General features: G+C 46.7%; 1 protein-coding gene across 1 annotated transcript in view; it reads right to left on the bottom strand.

Annotated features, from left to right (window-relative positions):
- Positions 1 to 1,290: 1,290 nt before the first annotated feature.
- LOC309808824 (forkhead-associated domain-containing protein 1-like) overlaps positions 1,291 to 19,780 on the bottom strand; it is a gene marked incomplete at both ends in the record, with an annotated part of 100,151 nt that continues 81,661 nt past the window's right edge. The window contains 5 exons of the mRNA XM_082629398.1: positions 1,291 to 1,407; positions 9,528 to 9,693; positions 10,231 to 10,451; positions 10,875 to 10,970; positions 13,892 to 14,008. Coding sequence (XP_082485524.1) covers positions 1,291 to 1,407; positions 9,528 to 9,693; positions 10,231 to 10,451; positions 10,875 to 10,970; positions 13,892 to 14,008 — 717 coding nt within the window. The remainder of the gene's footprint in view (positions 1,408 to 9,527; positions 9,694 to 10,230; positions 10,452 to 10,874; positions 10,971 to 13,891; positions 14,009 to 19,780) is intronic.

Here is a 19,780-nt window from a genome sequence, read left to right as displayed (position 1 = left end):
TACATTTAACTTATGCAAATTCAAATATTTGTATTCAACCAAAGTGTTTTTTTCCCACACAATTTGGCTTCCAAACATGAGCCAGCTACTTAACTACTGCCTGACCAAGTGATCTTTTCTGGTGCTGGAGATTGCTGTTTTGGATTTTGGGGATATGGTACAGTATAAGTAATATGTTCTTTATGGAAAACTGCTGGGATCTTCAAGATTATTTTTAAGGTCAGGTATGCTCCCCCTTCTCACTGTGTAAGAAGTACCTTTAGTGGAAGATCATGCCAATCATTTTTCCCATTTCCTTCTAGTTTTAATCAGTATAAAGAATGCATTTGGTTTTAAAATATCAAAATACTTTTATTGTGCCTTTTTAAAAATAAAAAATAAATGATATTCATGGCTTCTGGCTCTTCCTCCTGTTTTGTTTGGTGGTCTCTGGCCGTACAAGAAAGGCAGGGAGAGAACAGATGGCTGGAGAGAAGGCAAAAATGAGGGTCTCTTCAAACACCACGGGAAAGGGGTGTGTCCACCTGGGCAGTGTGTGTTCTTTGATGACTGGGTACTTGGTCTGTCCTGATGGCCTGGGACTTGACCTACTGGGCTGTCTTGGTGCGGCAGAATGGGCAGCGTGAGATGGAGTTAGAAACCTGGGTTCCAGCCCCAATTCTTCAATTTACTAGCTGTGTGACTTTAGACGGGCCATTTAACCTCTCTGGGCCTCAGCTTCCTCATTTGTAAAATGGGGAACATAATGCTATTTACCTCCCAGGGCTTGAGAGAGGATTAGACGAGAAGTGTTTTGAACACCGCAGAGCGCCATATAAACATGACTCACTGTTATGGAAGCGATAAAACTGGTTGCTGTTCACATTTATTATAATCAATTCAGATATAAATGCACTATACCATGGCCCCAACAGCCCTGAGGTTACCATTCTGTCCTGTGGCCCCAGTACACGCCCTGGGTTTTCTCCACTGCGGGCTTCTCAGAGCTCCTTGGAGGTGTGACATTTGGGTTTGTCACTACCCAAACACATAATTGCATCTACCAGGCCTAGGAGTCTGAATTTCAAACTTAGTCTTCATATGCCTGTGTATGTTTACATTCATAATATCTGTGAAAAGAACCCCTCTCCTCACACACTCCAAAATACAGTATTGTGCAAAATACCAGTCTAGGAAGCAACACACTAGGGTAGCAACCTTTAATGTCCTAAAAAAGCATCTTAGTAGTTGGACGCAGAAGAGTTACACTGACTCACGGAGGATCACGCGAGGCCCAGCGGGACGACGTTTCTAGTTCCTTCCACCAGGTTTAGAAAACAGAAGGCTCTGGCTGGATTTGCTGGACATTTCTCTCTTCAGCATCTCCCTTCCTTGGTCCATCTTTGGGGTGCCTTTTCTGGCTCCAACCTACAACAAGCAAGAGCAACAAATGCCCAAACTCTATAATTGTAGGGAGATCCCCAAATATTTCTGAAATGGCATTTTTTTTTACTCAAAATAAAATCTTTGTTGTAAAAAATATTTATATATACACATAGACGTGAGCAAAACGAAGGTAAAATGATCCACCATTATCACACTACCCACAGGTAACCTTATTCACATTTTGGTGTACACTCTTCCAGATACACAGATAACGTTTTCTTCTGACATTTGCATCTTTTTTTGAACCAGGAGTTTCTGATGATAGGCAATTTCATTGGGATGGACTTTCTCTCGAAAAGCTGTTTCTGAACTGAATGCCTTATGTCTCTGATGTCTTAGGAGGGTAAAATGCAGCATACTCTAGGGGGTCTGTCTAACCCTTTTCTGAGCACTACTCCTGGATCCAGGCAGCCATGTGTGTGACTCTGTCCCTGGTCATAGCTGATCGGGCACTTGGCACGGGCTGGGCTTTTAAGATGGTCACTCCCAGGATTTGGGGTTATGGGCTCTAAGATGCCACTTGCTTCCTGGGCTGGTCCTTTGAACTGGGGGACCATGAGGTCATTCCTTCCTGTCACATGACTGGAGAGAGCAGAGATCAGGGGAGCCACACAGAGACACAGAGAGGAGATACGGCCTATGTGTGCGTGTGCGCACGCTTGTGTGTGCATAAAAGAGATGATGCCTGAGATCTGATGGCTTACCAGTTCTATTTCGAGGCCAGTCTCTCTTTCAGCTCCCAGTTTTTATGAGGCACTCACCCCTATATCCTTAAAAAAGCCCCCTCCACCCCCTTTTTTTTTTTTGCGGTACACGGGCCTCTCAGTGTTGTGGCCTCTCCCGTTGCGGAGCACAGGCTCCGGACGCACAGGCTCAGAGGCCATGGCTCACAGGCCCAGCCGCTCCGCGGCATGTGGGATCTTCCCAGACCGGGGCATGAACCCGTGTCCCCTGCATCGGCAGGCGGACTCTCAAACACTGCGCCACCAGGGAAGCCCAAGGCCCACTCTTGGGGATGGAGTCGCCCAAGTTACACTTGGCAAGGAACCTGGAGGAAACCTTTCTGTACTGAGGAGATCCTAGACACCAAACTTCTAAGCTCAGGCTGGAGGGCAGGGAGAATGGGAAGCTGGCTCTTTGCTCTTAGCCGAAGCACTATCTGCCCCGCTTCTGTTAAAGCCAGAGGCAGCGTGAAGTTCCAGGGCGTCTCACATCTCAGAGAAGCACAATGTTCCCACAACATCCGGGGCCCATCCCAATATCTCCTCTGCCATTTCACATCCGCAGGTGGTCCTCAGACAAAACCTAGATGTAGGGCAGTTTCTGCCTCCTCCCAGCTCAGTCATATATGTGAGTGAATAAGTAACAAACTTCCAGTCGTTTCCACTTTGCAGGGTGGCAAACGTCTCAGATCAAGTGGGGCCCTCAGGATGCTCTCTATCCTCTTAACATCCTGCTCTGGGGAGTAACCACCTTCTGGTCTTTGCACAAGGATGCTGGTTGAGAAGCTTCTATTTTTCAAATATATCCCTCACCTAGAATATCTTCGTTTCTTCCCATGATAATTTGGTTGCCTCAGCATGACTGTGGCCTTTTATCAAACTTGAATGTCTCCTCTCTCATATTCAACCAAAATGTGTTTGGCTTTCTAGCTTCCTGAGAGCTCGCCTCTACTGTCTGCAAAGTGGGAACGTGGACTGGCTTAATTCCAGTTCCAGGGCTGATTTGTCAATGGCAATGTTTCAACATGTTCAAGATTTCATAGTCTTAATTCTCAACTTTGAAGAGAATTCTAGAGGATGCTTCCTTGAAATTTAAGAGAAATACCACTGGAAATGTATCAGGTTTATTACCTGGAGGTTTCTAACCTAAAGGAGGAAAAGCTAGCACTCACCTGGGTGTCAGATCTGCACTGATTCCCAGCTCTCCTACTGAGCTGTGAGGCTCTGGACAAAGAAAGTCTCTGAGCCTCAGACACCTCATCTGTAAATTGGGTATAATAACAACACCCACCCCATAGGGTTGTTGTGAAGCTTAAAAGAGATACTGCACGTCGAGTGTTTGGCTCTGTGCCCGGCACATGCCAAATGCTCAGTACATAATAGATGTGGGATAACTGTCCACTGGGCTTCCTGCTGACGTTCTAGGGTTTTCTCTCTTCTCTCTTCTGGCTCACCTGGAAATGTGAGTTCTGCATCTTTGAGTTCTTCATCAGCTCTCCAAACATTCGTCTCTTTAACACAGAAAGAATATTGACAAAATTTAGCTTATGTTCTTCTTTGCCTTTTGCATCAGAGAAAAATGGATTTTTCTCAACTTTCAGATGCTACCCATTTGGATGGAATGTTGAGCCTTCCTAGGTGAGGAGGTGAGGATAGAGGTCTGCAGAAGGGGGTGTGGCTTTGGGGCAACGCTACACTGTCCTGCTGCACCTTTTAGGGAATCTCTGTTCCAGATTCCAGCAGAGAAGGAGGTGGTCAACCAAGAAGGCTATGAAGGATACTGTATTCTTCTTGGAGGACAGATCTGCTTTAGCTGGAAGCAGAGCCTCCTAGATCAGTGGAAGAGGCTGTAGATGTCCAGTGGCTTTCCACCCAGTGGAAATGTTGAAAGCCCCAGTGGCTAACCTCCCTGGCAGGGACTACAGGGGCCTGTTGGGAAGCCAGCATCACTGAAAACCTGGAGCTTGCCGCTCCCCTGGGGTTTGATTACTATTGCTGACCCTGATCTGCTCAAGACCCTGCACCTCAGGGGCAGCTCATCAAAGAAAGAGCATCCCCTAGGCACTGGAGACACAAAAGTGAGAGGGAACTGGGGTCTCCCTTGCAGACTGACACTCCGCAGGTGAATGTGCAGTGGTGTCAGGAAGGAGACGTTCTCCTAGAGCCCTGAGCATCCACTGGGGTCGCCAACCTGATTCCTACAGCGGCCAGGAAAGGAAAAGAAGTGGGTGAAGTGAGCTGGGGTGGTGGTGGACAGCAGCAAACACACGAGCCCAGGGCCTTTCTAAGGGGCCTGGAAGATGGAGGCTTGTGATGGTGGCTTGTGGGTCTGTGGGCCTAGGGTCGCCAGATCTTCCAAGTTTCCCAGAGAAGCTGGAAATCCAGAGTATTCCAGGAAACTGCCCTATTTTGAAATGTAACTTGAAAAAAAATCCCATGAGCCAAATGGAATATATCTGTGGGCTGCCATCTTGCGACACCTGGTTCAGAACCTCCCTGCTTGGTGTCTAGTTGGTGCTCAGTAAATGTTGGAGGGGTTGCCAGATAAAATACAGGATGCCCAGTTAAATCTGAATTTCAGAATGAAGCCAACAAATTTGTGAGTGTGAATATGCCCCGTGTAATAGTTAGGACATTTATACTGAATAGCTTTTGTTGTTTATCTGAAATTAAAATTTAACTGGGCATCGTGTTTTTGGTTTGTTTGTTTTCCCCTAAATCTGGCAACCCTACCGGGTAGTCACAAAACTCAGGGAGGAAATAAGGCTGTCTTTTGGGACAGGGCATAGGTGCTTACAAGACTCTTCCATTCTCCCAGAAGGATGCTAACTCTACCCTCAGAGGACTGTCTGTGAAGGCTGATGGGCCCGTATTGAACTGACAGTTGCCCTCCAGGCATTTTCCGTGGAGAAGACCTCGAGCCTGCAGCCACTCAGTATTTATCACAAACTCAGTTGAGACAATCACTATCCAAATTCCCAGATATTATAAAGCAGGGGTTAGTTTTAAACCAACAGCCTTCTTCTCTCCCACCCCATTCCCCGCCTTTTTTTTGGCAGAACCGTATATCCAAGCAAAATCCCATGAGGAACTTGGGGTATAAGATAATGGAGAGCTTCTCTGGCGGGAGAAAGGTGTGTGTGCTTTGAGAGTCACACCTTTCCATGGCACCCAAAGGCTCCAGGGAACCCCAGTTTGAACATTGCTGCAAAATTCCTTCCTGGATTAAGTTCCGTCAGTGGGCAACTGGGCACTGAAGGGCAGAGCCTGGCCCCTGTGCACCTGCTTTTCCTGAACTTTACTGAACACACTGGGATGTGATGAAGGGGGTGCGGGAGGGTCTTTTTCTTTAGCCTTCTTCTATCCGTATGCTGCATAGGCCTGGCCACATGGTTCTACTTCATCATTGTGGGCGGAAGAGTACCACCCCAAGCCCCTCCCATCCCACGCTCCTCCTACACAACATCTACCAATTGTGGGGCTTCCCTGGTGGCGCAGAGGTTGAGAGTCCGCCTGCCGACGCAGGGCACACGGGTTCGTGTCCCGGTCAAGGAGGATCCCACATGCCGCGGAGCGGCTGGGCCCGTGAGCCATGGCCGCTGAGCCTGCGCGTCTGGAGCCTGTGCTCCACAACGGGAGAGGCCACAACAGTGAGAGGCCTGCGTACCGCAAAAACAAACAAACAAACAAACAAAACACACAAGTGGCACGGAGGAAGCCAGAATCTTGAGAATACCTGGGCCCAAGGAAATCTTGGAAGATAGTGAGTTAAAGAGAATAGTGAGGGTAATGACGATGGTAGGAGAGGGTGAATGCTTTGTGGTCCTATGTGCTAAGGCTTTTGTATACAAGCTCCAATTGGGAAGGCTACGAGCTAGGTGCCATTTTTATTCTCATCTTAAAGAAGAGGGATCTGAGCTAATTAAGCAGAGGGAAGGTTAGGGGCTTTTCCTGGCTGAGACCACAAGGCAAAGCGGTGGTCACGCCCCCTAGCCAGGACTTGATTGGCTGGAGATTTGATTGGCAGGAGAGCTGAGCGGCTTCTCCTGCCAGAAGCAGCCGGTGCCCTTCAGCCTTTCTTCCACTTCAAGCCCTAAGAAAGGGCTTGCGTGCTTCCCAAGTGGCAACTTCTGTGCATTTAAAAATTTCCTCTTGAAAATCCCAGCCTTAGCCCTTTCACAAAAGGTATCTGGGTCCTTTCTTGGCCGTGGCCCTAGTCGTATTCACCAAAGAGAAGAGCGCGTCCCATAAGAGCTGGCAGCTTTGGGAGGACCGGGGAAGGCGTCAGCTGGCAGGAAGCTCCCTGAAAGAAATAGAGGAATCCCCACCCATCCATGAGCTGCCTATTCTTCCCCCTTAGAAACGGGGCTTGTGATGTGCCAGGCACTGCAGGCATTTTGCCATTTAACCCTCCCACTCCCCCACGGAGTAGGCCCCTTGCTAACAGTTTTGGTTGCTTTTGTTGAGGAACCTGGGATACAGAGGTCAAGCCACTTACTCAGGGTCATTCGGGGCAGCGGTGGGGCTTGACCCCTATTTGTTTGACTCCAAATCTGGCCTCTGAACTCTGAGAGACACTGCCGGCTTCTTGAGTGATGTGGGAAGTGGATTCGAGTGAGCACGGCCTGGGCAGCGGTTCCCGTCCCTCTGCCACATGGACAGAGCCACAGACCCAGTTCGCTGTGAAGGCCCAGCATCTTATACCAAGTCTCATTTTCACAGCCAGAGATATTAGTGTGGAAATAGGACTTTTGATTCTTGAAAGGTCTGCTTGGTGAAGAGATGGTCAAAAATTAAAACTACAAACTCCATTTTTTTTTGGGGGGTGGGCAATTCTGAGGCTAAAGATGTGTAATTTCATCTCAGTGCTTCAACACTGCCACCTCTGTGAACGGGTGAAGAGTTTCAAAGTTTCATACAGGAGGCTAAAAAACTAAGGCTCCTTGTGAAAATACTAAGTGTAAAACTTAGAAAAGAGGAATTCTACTTTCTGTTCATTTCTGCTTAAAGACAACGAAGATATACTCCCTGGAAGGAACGGATGCCAAGACAGATATATACAAGTGCCCTTTAGGATCCAGCAAAACTTTAAGATGTATTATTGTTTTCTTCCTGACAAACAGGCTGGCCTGTCCCTTGCACTGTGTATGAATGAGGCAGCCCATGAATAATGCATGTGAAGCCTGATTATGTAAATCCTCAGGTTTTCAGTACATGACAATGGCTTTTTTTGGGCCCTTCTCTGTCCCATTCTGTGGTCTGGTGTCTCTGCTTTGGGACCCAGTCTGCCAAGCCCTGGGGGCGGGGGCGGCATTTCGGGGAGGGGTGAGCTCTCCAGAGGGCACATCAAAGGGAAAGTCACAACTCTGTCACTGGCCCAGCTCTCCCTGGCATTGCTTGGTGTGAAAGGAAACTGTCCTCTGCCTGAGGCAGCTCAATGACACATGCAGACTAAGGCCTGTGATGTTTAATTCACAGCAGTGAGCACTGGAAACACCGCAACCAGGCTCCCTCAGAGCAGGACAGCCACTTTTCATTTCTGGGGCTCTAAGCCAGAGAGCCTGCTGTCTGGAAACCTATTGCCTAGAAGGTTCTCAGGATGGAGGGCAGGCTTCTGCAAGGAACTATCTGACCATCACCTCCTGGTTGAGGAGAAGGGCACCCTTCTATGACCTTGGCCTCCTTAGAGCTCATGCAGGCAACAAACACACACATGCAAATACACACACATGCAAACACACAGCACATACTCACATGTACACACATACACGCAAGCATGCGTGTACAAATACACAGCCCCAAGTCAGAAAGACTGGAGTACTATTCTGGCTACTCAGAATAGCAAACCCAAATCTTTATTCTCAGAGAGCTTATTCCTCGGTGTATCCCTGGCACCTGGCAGAACAATGAAAATCAGAAGCGCCGCCTTTAAAAACACTCGGGCTGTTCACTCAACTGATTGTGGTCATCATTTCAGGAGGCAGGGAAGTCAGATCATGATGCTGGACACCCTTAAGCTCAGTACAGTGCTGTGTGTCAATTATGTCTCAATAAAACTGGTAGAAAAAATAGTTATCTGGATAGAAAAAACAAGATAAAATACACGAATTATCAAAAGTTAAAAAAATACAGACGAGCTAGACTATGAGTCTCAGAAAGCACTGTTCACAACAGCCAGGACATGGAAGCAGCGTAAATGTCGATGGAGGAGTGGATAAAGAAGATGTGGTACAAATATACAGTGGAATACTACTCAGCCATAAAAAAGAATGAAGTAATGCCATTTGCAGCAACGTGGATGGACCTAGAGACTATCATACTATGTGAAGTAAGTCAGACAAAGACAAATATCATATGATATCACTTATATGTGGAATCTAAAAAAAATGATACAAATGAGCTTAGTTACAAAACAGAAAGAGACTCACAGACTTTGAAAACAAACTTATGGTTACCAAAGTGGAAATGTGGTGGGGAGGGATAAATTAGGAGTTTGGGATTAACATATACACACTATTATATATAAAATATATAATCAACAAGGACCTACTGTATAGCACAGGGAACTCTACTCAATATTCTGTAATAACTTATATGGGAAAAGAATCTGAAAAAGAATAGATATATGTGTATGTATAACTGAATCACTTTGCTATACACCTGAAACTAACACAACTCTGTAAATCAACTATACTCCAATATAAAATAAAAATTAAATTAAAAAAAAAGAAAGTTAAAAAAAATAGAGGCAAGCTAGACTGAGTCTCAGAGAGGTTAAGCTAACACATATATATGGAATCTAAAAAAAAAAAAAAAAAAGAAGGTTCTGATGAACCTAGGGGCAGCCCGGAATAAAGACACAGATGTAGAGAATGGACTTGAGGAAATGGGGAGGGGGAAGGGTAAGCTGTGATGAAGTGAGAGAGTGGCATGGACATATATACACTACCAAATGTAAAATAGAAAGCTAGTGGGAAGCAGCTGCATAGCACAGGGAGATCAGCTCATTGCTTTGCGACCACCTAGAGGGGTGGGATAAGGAGGGTGGGAGGGAGACGCAAGAGGGAGGGATCTGAGGATATACATATGCATATAGCTGATTCACTTTGTTACACAGCAGAAATGAACACAACACTGTAAAGCAATTATACTCCAATAAAGATGTTAAAAAAATAAAAAGCTGCCTGAAGTCACACAGTAAATGGCAGAACAAGAGTCTAAACCTATGTCTGCCTAATGCTAAAGCTATTCTGCCACCTTCCTTTGCAATGAGCGAATGCATTCTGTGCTGCCTGGATCCCACTGGGACCTCAGTTGGCTGTTTCTAAAGGGAGCTGAGGGGCAGCCTCAGAGGCTCTGCTCCGAGCAGGGACCTCTCACCTTCTGCTGCCTGATCGCCCTGGTGACCCTCTTCTCCTGGTGCAGCCGCTCTTCCATGTGCGCCAGGGCCTCCTTCAGCAGCGCCTTTTCTTCGGCCTCTTTGGAGATGTCGTCCTTCAACTTTGCCACCTGTGACTGGTACATCTGAACCGACACTTTGCTCTGCCTGAGCACACAGGAGAGACAAAGTCTCTTTTCTCCTCAGCTTTCTCACTCACCACCAATGCTCCCGACCTGGGAGATCCTCAGAACACTTCCATATATGCCTGGCTTCGCGGTTTCCTTACAAGTGGGGGGAAGGCTGAAGATGTGGGGACTAGAGGGCAGAATAAATAGCCCATTGGCTGTGGACGTGCAGCATGAAGGGGGCAACGGTTATGCTACCAGCCCCTCCCAATTTTCCAGAGAGGGTGGGGGAACGGATACTACTGAAAATAGGATGGAATTATGAAAAGCACACACATGGTGAAACATCAGACACATTTATAAAAGGTGCACCTTATTCCTTAACAGTAGGGTACTTTAACTGCTGCTTTCTTGCCCAGAGACTTGGGTCCATCAGGCCCTGAGTCACCATCCCGCCTGCCCCCCTCCACACCCAGGCCTCTGTCCTCTTGTCCTGGTCCCTACGGGTCTGCAGCTGCACCGAGGTTTAGCCTGGAGAATGGAGGCCTGGGCCTTTTGCCGGGGACACGGGCCATACTTGAGCTGTTCAATGTCCTTCTCGTATCGTCTCAAAAGCTCCTCTTTTCTCTGCAGCTGGTTCTTGAGTAGGGTGATCTTATCAAACACCAGGTACAGGTCTCTTTGTCGAAGCTGGTAGACTCTCTCCCTCTCTTTTGGGGAGAGGTGTTTCATGGACACGTGACCTGACATACCTTTGATGTTCATCAAAGTCCCGAGGGTTTTGCTCATGTCCAAGTACTACGAGAAAGCGTTTCACAGGTAAGAGGCCTGGCCCAAGACCGCTGGTGGCCCCTTTGAGGAGGCAAACATCTAATTCTGTTTCATTCATTTTCTGCAGTTGCAGAGAAGAAACACATGCTTTGCAAATGAGTGCATTTGGGGTTTTTAGTACGACTTTCATTTTCCCCCGCATCCATTTACACTATGCCTTTTTGAGAACTGGGGGGAAGTGGGGAGGGGGAATGACAACAGACATAAACATTCATTCTTACTACCCAGTCTTGCAAGGAATTGGGCTCTGCAATTTCCAGCCCATGCTGGGATAGGAGATGGGTCTCGTGGAGCTACTGTAACAACTAAAATGTATGTGGCGTTGATGTTTAAACTATCTGCAGGGCACGCAGGTTTGGACAGGAGGGGACTGATGCTGGGTATACCTACCAGCTTTTCACTAAGATCTAAAGCGTCAGCCACATCCATTTTCCTTAACTTCTCAGAGACCATGATGGACCCTGGGCTGGAAAGGCCATTTTGAGGCTGAAATAAAAAAAAAGAAGAAAAACTCTCTTGGCATTCCATTATGATTTTCTACATCCAGAAGAATAACCCAAAGAATAATGGAAGAACTGGAAAGATACTAAAGAATAATTTGAGAGAGTTAATTTTTTTAACATCTTTATTGGAGTATAATTGCTTTACAATGGTGTGTTAGTTTCTGCTGTATCAAAAAGTGAATCAGCTATAGGTATGCATATATCCCCATATCCCCTGCCTCTTGCGTCTCCCTCCCACCCTCCCTATCCCACCCATCTAGGTAGACACACAGCACCGACCTGCTCTCCCTGTGCGATGCAGCTGCTTCCCACGAGCTATCTATTTTACCTTTGGTAGCGTGTGTGTGTATATATGTCCATGCCAAGAGAGTTGGTTTTAAATCCAGTCTGACTCTGTGAACTGCTTTCTATATGACTGTGTTCCTACCACTTCAGAGCACGACTGCCTTTGAAATGATGCATCACTTATGCCATTCTTTGGCCACCGTCTCGTCTGTCTTCCCTTTAGGCCAGTGGTTCTCAACCGGGGGTGACTCTGTCCACCCTACCCCCTCCAGGACATTTAGCAATGCCTGGACACATTTGTGGTTGTCATAATTGCTGCTGGCGTCTACTGGGTAGAGGACAAGGATGCTGCTAAACACCCCACGATGCATAGGGCAGTCTCCCAAACAAAGAGTTACCTGGCTCAAAAAATCAGTACCGCTGATGTTGAGAGGACAAGCTCCAGAAAAATGGGGACCATGCGGCTTTTGCTCACTATCTCCCTCCTTGTGCCCAGCATGGCACCTGGCACCGAGTGGTGCATAGTGGGCATGTTTGTGGAATGAACGAATGAAGGTTAAGTGGAAAATAGCCTCCCTCCTTTTTATTAAAGGAATCTCATTTCTGTGCAGCAGAAACCATACCCTCACAAAATTTGGCCCAACCTTCTCCTAGTTCTGGAACCTGGTGGGTGAGCATCACTTCAGACCCTTTCCAGAGACAATGCAGATAGTGTTTGCAGCTGCATCTCCCTAAGACCCCAACCAGCCAGCTGGCTGCTGGAAGCCCAAATGACTGCATGGAATGGCCACCAGTCTGAATAGGTTACCCGATCTGAACGACTACAAATAACCATAATAAGCCTCCTTAAAAAATAAATTGGCTTTTAATGCTTGCCATGAGCCTCTCTTAGCCCTAGCATTTGTTGGCACTACCCTGAAAACCTCTGAGCTTAAAAACAAAACAACTAAAAAACTATAATGGCCCCCAAAGTGACTGTGATAGATAAGAGTGGACATATTTGTCTATGTATCTATGGAGATGAGAATAAAAGAGGGTATCTGAAGATGACAATAAACCGGGCAGATCTGCTGCAAAAAGAACCTGAGATGCTGCTCAGTGTCTTCAGCTACCCTGAGCTGCATCCTCTGTACCTCTCCAGACGCCCCCTCTTTTCCTGAGGGGAGGGTCACTAAGGAAGAGCCTGGGCTACAGGATCCAAGCACGCAGTCCCCACCCGGTCTCTGCAGGCTAGCAGACACACCACCAGGGACACACCCCTTGTGTGTCTTCAATCATTATTCTGTGACCTTGGGTGAGGTACTTGACCTCCTGAAGCCTTACTTTTTCTTATCTGTTAAATGGGGACAATAATAGTAACTATGACACAAGGCTGCTATGATCGTTCAATGACATAAGGCATGGAGCCGGCTGAGCTCAACGCCTGGCACACAGTAAGCAGTTCACAGATGTCAGCTATTCTTCCTCCTGCTCTTTCGTTTAATTACTGCCAACCTTGGAGGATTGAGAGTTAGGAGGTTTCCTGCTCTGTGGTGTCAGTGGTGGGATGAGGGCTTGTTGCCAAGGGGAAGGTCAATCTTGGAAGCAGGACCATCAGGACGTGAGATCCAGCTGAGCTCCCCACCTGGAGACGGTCCCTCTACTCCCAACCTCAGAGAAGGAAGGTTCGATTTTATCAGGAAGACCAACACGTTTCTGAAGACTCACACCTCTAGACGTGTGAGCAAATGTCTAGAAAAATTGTAGGAGAAAATGCTGGTACAGATAGGATGGCTTTATTATGTTTTCCCAAACCTGGTTTAGACCAGCTGCCACAGCAAGCCACGTTGACCTGAGCTGTCCATTGTCATGTGTCAGTCAAACACCCAATCAAACATCCATTTAGGATACAGGGCACCTTCAACCTAACAATCAAATTACTTCTGAAAATCCTGGAAAACACAAACTATGCTCCCTAAGAAAGGAAGGTTTTCTTGGATAATACTCTTTAAATACTGTTTGACAATAATAACTATCATCTATTAAAGTGCTCGCTATGAGCTAGGCACTGGGATAAGCACTTTACATAATGATCTCCTTTAATTTTTCCATCATCATTTTACAGCTGGGAAATTGAAGTCCCAGAAAGGTTAGGAGGCTGCCCAAGGTCACAGAGCTTGCAGAGCTGGGATTAGGACACAGGTCTCTGATTCTAGAACTTGTGTCTTCTTAATCATCATGGCTCCCTTCTGCTGCCCTTTATGTGTTCATGTTTTTCAGTTTATAGCAAAAAGCAAATGTTAGGCAAGCTCATGACATACTGTTGTACATTAGCTTGTTGGATATTTTCTGCAGAATATAACATGTGATGTGAAAAGGAGGGCCCAGAGATTGACCTGGCCAGCATCAGTGCAATGCTATATCATGCTGTACATGATGGCAAGCCGCCTTTCTATTCAAACATTGGATTGCTGCTACGGCCAGGCACCGATCAGTCCATACAGGTGCCAGCCCATCAGGGAGGACCTGGCCTCGAACCAATGATGTATACAGTGGTGCCAGGGCACACGGCTCGTGTTTGTCCTCATGCCCACCCTCCCCACGTGTCAGTCAATGCAGAGACAAAGTTTCTTTGGTTACCGTTCCGATCTCTACTCTTGAAAAAGTTGGCAAGTCAGGTTTTACATCCAATATTTTCTGAACATTTTTTTCCATCCCGAGGGTCTTTAAGTCTAGAAATGATCCATCCATGTGGTCCTTGTGATCTATAAAAGAAATAATTTACACTCAAAACAAAGGCTCAGGAAGAAGTTACTGCATGTAAAAGTCACAGCTGCTATTTACTGGACACTTACCACAGGCCAGTACTAATGAGCTCACCATCCTCCCTTGGCAGGTGAGGCATCGAGGCCCAGAGAGGTGACATGACTTGTCCAAGGCCACACAGCTCATATGAGGCTGCAGCCTCCCAGGGCGGGGGCACTGAGGGGGAACCTTCGGCCACAGGTGTGAGGATGGACTTGAACCCAGGCTTCTGTGTCCTAGCCCAGGGCTCCACCCAGCAGCAAGCTTGGCTTCTTGAAAGCCCTATTCCCTCTAAACAGGGTATTTATCCTGGGAAGTTCCCCAAGGTTGGTCCTTGCACAGCATCCGTCTATGAAAAAGTCCCAGGGGAGGCGCCATCATTCACCTGGTGTGATCACTGCTTGGCTGAGGCCCCACTGGGCGTGGGCACGCATGGGTATGCAGTGTTGGAGGGGATGGCGTGTCAGAATGGAAGAGGTGGTTGGGTGAATGATGCCTCCCCCCAAAGATGTCTGGGTCCTAATCCTTAGAGCCTATGAACATTACCTGACAGGGCAGAAGGACCTTTGCAGATGTGATGAAGGTAAGGATCTTGAGATGTGGGCTTATCCTGGATTAGCTGGGGGGACCCAATATAGGTGCATGGGTTCTTACAAGAAGCAGACACAGGGAGTCTGACTACAGACAGACAGAGACGGTGATGTGACAGAAGCAGAGAGTTGAAGGTGCTCCTCTGCCGTGAGCCAAGGAAAGCGGGGAATTTTTATTTCCTCGCCTTTTCCAGTCTAGAGACTACAAAAGGCAAGGAAACGGATTCTTTCCTAGAACCTCCAGAAGGAACCAGCCCCTTGCCTTTACCTTAGCGAAACTGATTTTGGACCTTTGGCCTCCAGAACTGTAAAAGAATAAATATGAGTTGTGTTAAGCCCCTAAGTTTGTGGTAATATGTTAGAAGAGCCATAGGAAACTAATATGGGGGGTGAAGGCAGGAGGTAGGATGAGAGGTGGGGAAATGCAGTGCATGTTCTGGAAGAGCTTAATTGGGTTAGAGCAGATGATCGGGGAGGGGAGGAGTAGAGGGAAGAGTTGGGATGGAAAGCTGAGTTCAGTTTGTGGCCAGCCTAGAACAGTAGCCTAAAGAGTATAAACTTGATTTAAACATCACTGAAATGTCACGAGTGTGACCTGTGTGCCCGGCCCTCTGCCAAGCAATCAACGCATCACCCCACTGTATTGTCCCGCCATCGCCTCCTTTTACACATGAGGCGGTCGGGCTCTGAGACCTGTGGCTGCTGGACGCCACACAGCTGGCAAATGGCTGAGCCAGGGCTTGGGATCACAGTGGTGTGACTCCAGGGTCTGAGTCACTGCTATTTCAGCTTCTGATGGAGCAGTGAGTTGGCTTAATGAAGGGTGATTTTTTTTTTTCAGAAAAATAACCGGGATGTATCAGAGACGAAGGAGCCAGCAGCATTTCTCAGCTGCAGCATCTCGACGTGTTGGGCTGGACAGTCCTCGTCGTGGGAGCCGTCCTGGGCACCGTAGGACGTTTAGCAGCATCCCTGGCCTCCACCTACTGGCTGCCAGGAGCATCACCCACCCAAGCTGTAATTATCAAAGATGAGAGGGTTTCAAGAAAGCAAACCGAGAGGGTTGGGTAGGCCAGAGAGAACATGGCGGGGGGAGGAAGCTGGGGCTTCAGTGCGGGGGGGCCACGTCAGTTGCCAAAGAGGCAAAGACAATGTGGGAAGTTGGTGGTGAGCACACAGGGTGTAATGCACTTCAAGGTCTTAGTGGGACAGGAGTACAAGCAGTAGAAAAGGAGCTAAAGAAGCAGTGGTCCCAGTGAAGATGCACCAGCTTGAAGTGCATGTTTGATGACGAAGGAGAAAGATGGAGTGGGAGGCTGTAGACGCTGAAGAAGGAGGTCGTGATTCAGGAGCTTGTGCACAAGGTGGTCTGGGAGGGAGAGAGAAGGGGAGACTCAGGGAGGGAAGAGCTGCATTTGGAAAGAGAACGTAGTGAGGGAAGATGGAGGGAAAGGAGGAAAGGTGGGTGCGGAGAGAGACAGGAGGGGAGCTGAACAGGCTCGTGCCTGGGCCCTTGGCCTCTGACAATGCCACTTGCTGAGAATTTCCAGCTTGGAAGAGTGAGAATAATAATATTATAATAATAGCTATTCAGTATTAACCACTTGCCGTGTGCCAGGCACCATGCCAGAAGTTTACCACGTGATATTTTCTGATCATTACAAACAGCCCAGCAAGGAAATGCGTTTGCATTTATAGGTGAGACACAGACGCCCAGCAAGGTTAAGCTATGGAGCTGGTAAGCAGTAGGATCAGAATTCAGACCTAGGTCTCTCATTCTCTTTTCAGAGAGACTAGAGGCTGGAGAGTGAAGGGCTGGGCTGGCTTATGTGAAGGGTGCGTGAGGAGAGGGGCACTGGGTGGATCGCGAGATGGCAGAGATGGGTGATGCAGACTTGGGCTGTTGGAAAGAGGGATTTTCTTCTCTGGGAGAAGCAGCAATTCTTGATTATAGTTCTGGTTACAAAATTTACACATGCCTGTTACACAAATCCAAACAGGGCAGAAACCCATAAAGTGGAAAGTGTCCCCCCGCTGTATCCTCAGTGGCTGGCACACAGTAGGGCTGCAATAAATAGCTGTTGAACGACTGAGGGAAAGTCAAGGCTCACGCAGTCTTATCATGCTGGGATAATACTCTCAACACTTTTATGTCTTTTCCTCCAGATTTCTCCTGTGGTTGGATATTGGCATTTGAAAAAAAAAAAAAAAGAAAAAAAAGGGGAGAACACTGTGCATATTGTATTACAACTTTCTTTTTTTTCACATAAAAATACTGCATATCTTGGATATCTGAGAAAGAGCGATTTTCTATGTATGCAAGGAATCCTTTTATTTGCAACAAAGTCTTGCAGAAATAGACACAATCAACTGAGCTTGCAAAGATAAATGTAAAAAGTCCTTTCTTTCCCTTATCAAAAGAAGCTGAGAAACCAGGCAGGAGGAGAGGGGAGCTGACTTTTAAGGTCCTCCTTACATGTTTCCTGTCTTCCAGTGGGACCACACAGTAATCCTTCACCAATTAGATTTTTTTTTTTAGGTCGCAGCTTTTTTATTTTTTAATTGAGATATAGTCAATGTAAAATATTGTATGTTTCAGGTGTACAACATAGTGATTCACAATTTTTAAAGGTTATATTCCATTTATAGTTATTATAAAATATTGGCTATGGGCTTCCCTGGTGGCGCAGTGGTTGAGAGTCTGCCTGCTAATGCAGGGGACACGGGTTCGGGCCCTGGTCTGGGAGGATCCCACATGCCGCGGAGCGACTAGGACCGTGAGCCGCAACTACTGAGCCTGCGCGTCTGGAGCCTGTGTTCCACAACGAGAGAGGCCGCGATAGTGAGAGGCCAGCACACCACAATGAGTGGCGGCCCCCGCTTGCCACAACTAGAAAAAGCCCTCGCAGAGAAACGAAGACCCAAGACAGCCAAAAAAATAAATAAATAAACAAATGTGGGGTTTAAAAAAAAAAAAAGAAAAGAATTAAAAAAAATTAGGAAAAAGTGAAATTAAAAAAAATATATTGGCTATATTCCCTGTGCTGTAAAATATATCATTGTAGCTTATTTATTTTATACATAGTAGTTTGTACCTCTTTTTTTTAAATTGGAGTATAGCTGCTTTACGATGTTGTGTTAGTTTCAACTGTACAGCAACGTGAATCAGCTCTATGTATTCATATATCCCCTCTTTTTTGAATTTCCTTCCCATTCTGGTCACAAAAGGATGGAACGCTTCATGAATTTCCGTGTCATCCTTGCACAGGGGCCATGCTAATCTTCTCTGTATTGTTCCAATTTTAGTATATGTGCTGCTGAAGTGAGCACGGTAGTTTGTTCCTCTTATTTCCCTACCTCTAACTTGTCCCTCCCCCTTTCCCGCTCCCCACTGGTAACCACTAGTTTGTTTTCTATATCTGTGAGTCTATTTCTTTTTTTCTTATATTCACTAGTTTTATTTTTTAGATTCCACATAAAAGTCATATCATACAGTATTTGTCCTTTTCTGTCTGACTTATTTCACTAAGCATAGTACCCTCCAAGTCCATCCATGTTGCTGCAAATGGCAAAATTGCATTCTTTTTTATGGCTGTGTAGTATTCCACTGCATATATATATATATATATAGATATAGATATAGATATAGATATAGATATAGATATAGATATATCACATCTATTTTTGGGGGGTGGCCACACCATGCAGCTTGTGGGATCTTAGTTCCCCAACCAGGGACTGAACCTGGGCCGTAGCAGTGAAAGCGTCAACTCCTATCCACTGGACCGCCAGGGAATTCCCTACTGCATCTTCTTTATCCACTCATCTGTGGATGGGCACTTAGGTTGCTTTCATGTCTTGGCTATCGTAAATAATGCTGCTATGAACATTGGGGTGCATGTATCTTTTTGAATTAGTGGTTTCCATTTTAGGGGAATAAATACCCAGGAGTGGAATTGCTGGATCATGTGGTAGTTCTATTTTTAGTGTTTTGAGAAACCTTCAAACTGTTTTCCGTAGTGGCCACACCAATTTACATTTCCACCAACAGTGTACAAGGGTTCCCTTTTCTCCATATCCTCGCCAACAGTTGTTATTTGTGTTCTTTTTGGTGACGGCCATTGTGACAGGTGTTAGGTGATATCTTAACCAATCAGATCTTTAGTAGTGACCCCAATCTCCTGGGCTGCTCATGACATGATCCAACAATAGTTACTCAACCTGGATTTCCCTGAGGGATTTATTCCAGGATTTTACAGACCTAGCTTGTTACGTGCGTTTTATCCCTTAGGACAATATTTTAAAAGGCAGGTAGTATGGTGGTTCAGAGCAGGGGCTTTGAGGTCAGAGGGACCTGGATGGAGTCCCAGCTTTACCACTCGGCAGCTAGGAAATGCAGCCCATTGTCAAGAGCCGAGGAAGAAGGCCTGGGAAGAGAACTGAGTGCTCACGGCTAAGAAAATCTGACTAGCTGTCAAATAGAGATGCGGCAGGGGTCACAGGTAAAGGCGCCTCGGCGTGAGTAAATCAAGCTGCCCTGCCTGTGTGCATACCCATCTGCTTGCCATCCACATTTAGTTCACATTAAATCAACAAGTATTCAAGGCTGATGCGGATGGCAGCTACCGTTTCCTAAGGCTTATGTGTGACCCCATGATTTGGGTACCACGTCGTTTAATCCTCACAACTACCTGGTGAGATCTTAACCCCATTTTATAACCAAGTAAACAGAGGCACACAGAAGTCGAGATCTGCTCACACAATGAGTAAGCGCACACTTGAGAGTCACACCTTAGCAGCTGGTCTCCAAAGCCTGAACTCAGAATTATTCGCTCTAATGCAAATGGGGCTTTGCTGGGGCGAGGCCCGCGGTGCGCATCAGACACCCTTCACTCCAGGGAATGAAACTCTCAGGTTTGTCTCTGTTCAAGTTAACGACAGAACCTGTCCTCTAGGAACTGGGCATGTACCTGGTACCCCTCTGGATCTTCGGAGGGCACGTGGGGTCACAGAAAAAGCACAAGTGCCAGGATCACAACGACCTCAGTTTGAGTCCTGACCCTACCATGTACCAGCTGTGTGACTTTGAGCAAGTTCCTTAATGTTATTGATACTCAGTTTCCTTACTTGCAAA

This window comes from Mesoplodon mirus (genome assembly GCF_964341445.2).
Source record: "Mesoplodon mirus genome assembly, chromosome: 7".
In the NCBI taxonomy this organism is placed as follows: domain Eukaryota; kingdom Metazoa; phylum Chordata; class Mammalia; order Artiodactyla; family Ziphiidae; genus Mesoplodon; species Mesoplodon mirus.
The sequence above is the reverse complement of the archived record's forward strand: the minus strand, read 5'-3'. Positions and strand labels throughout refer to the sequence as shown.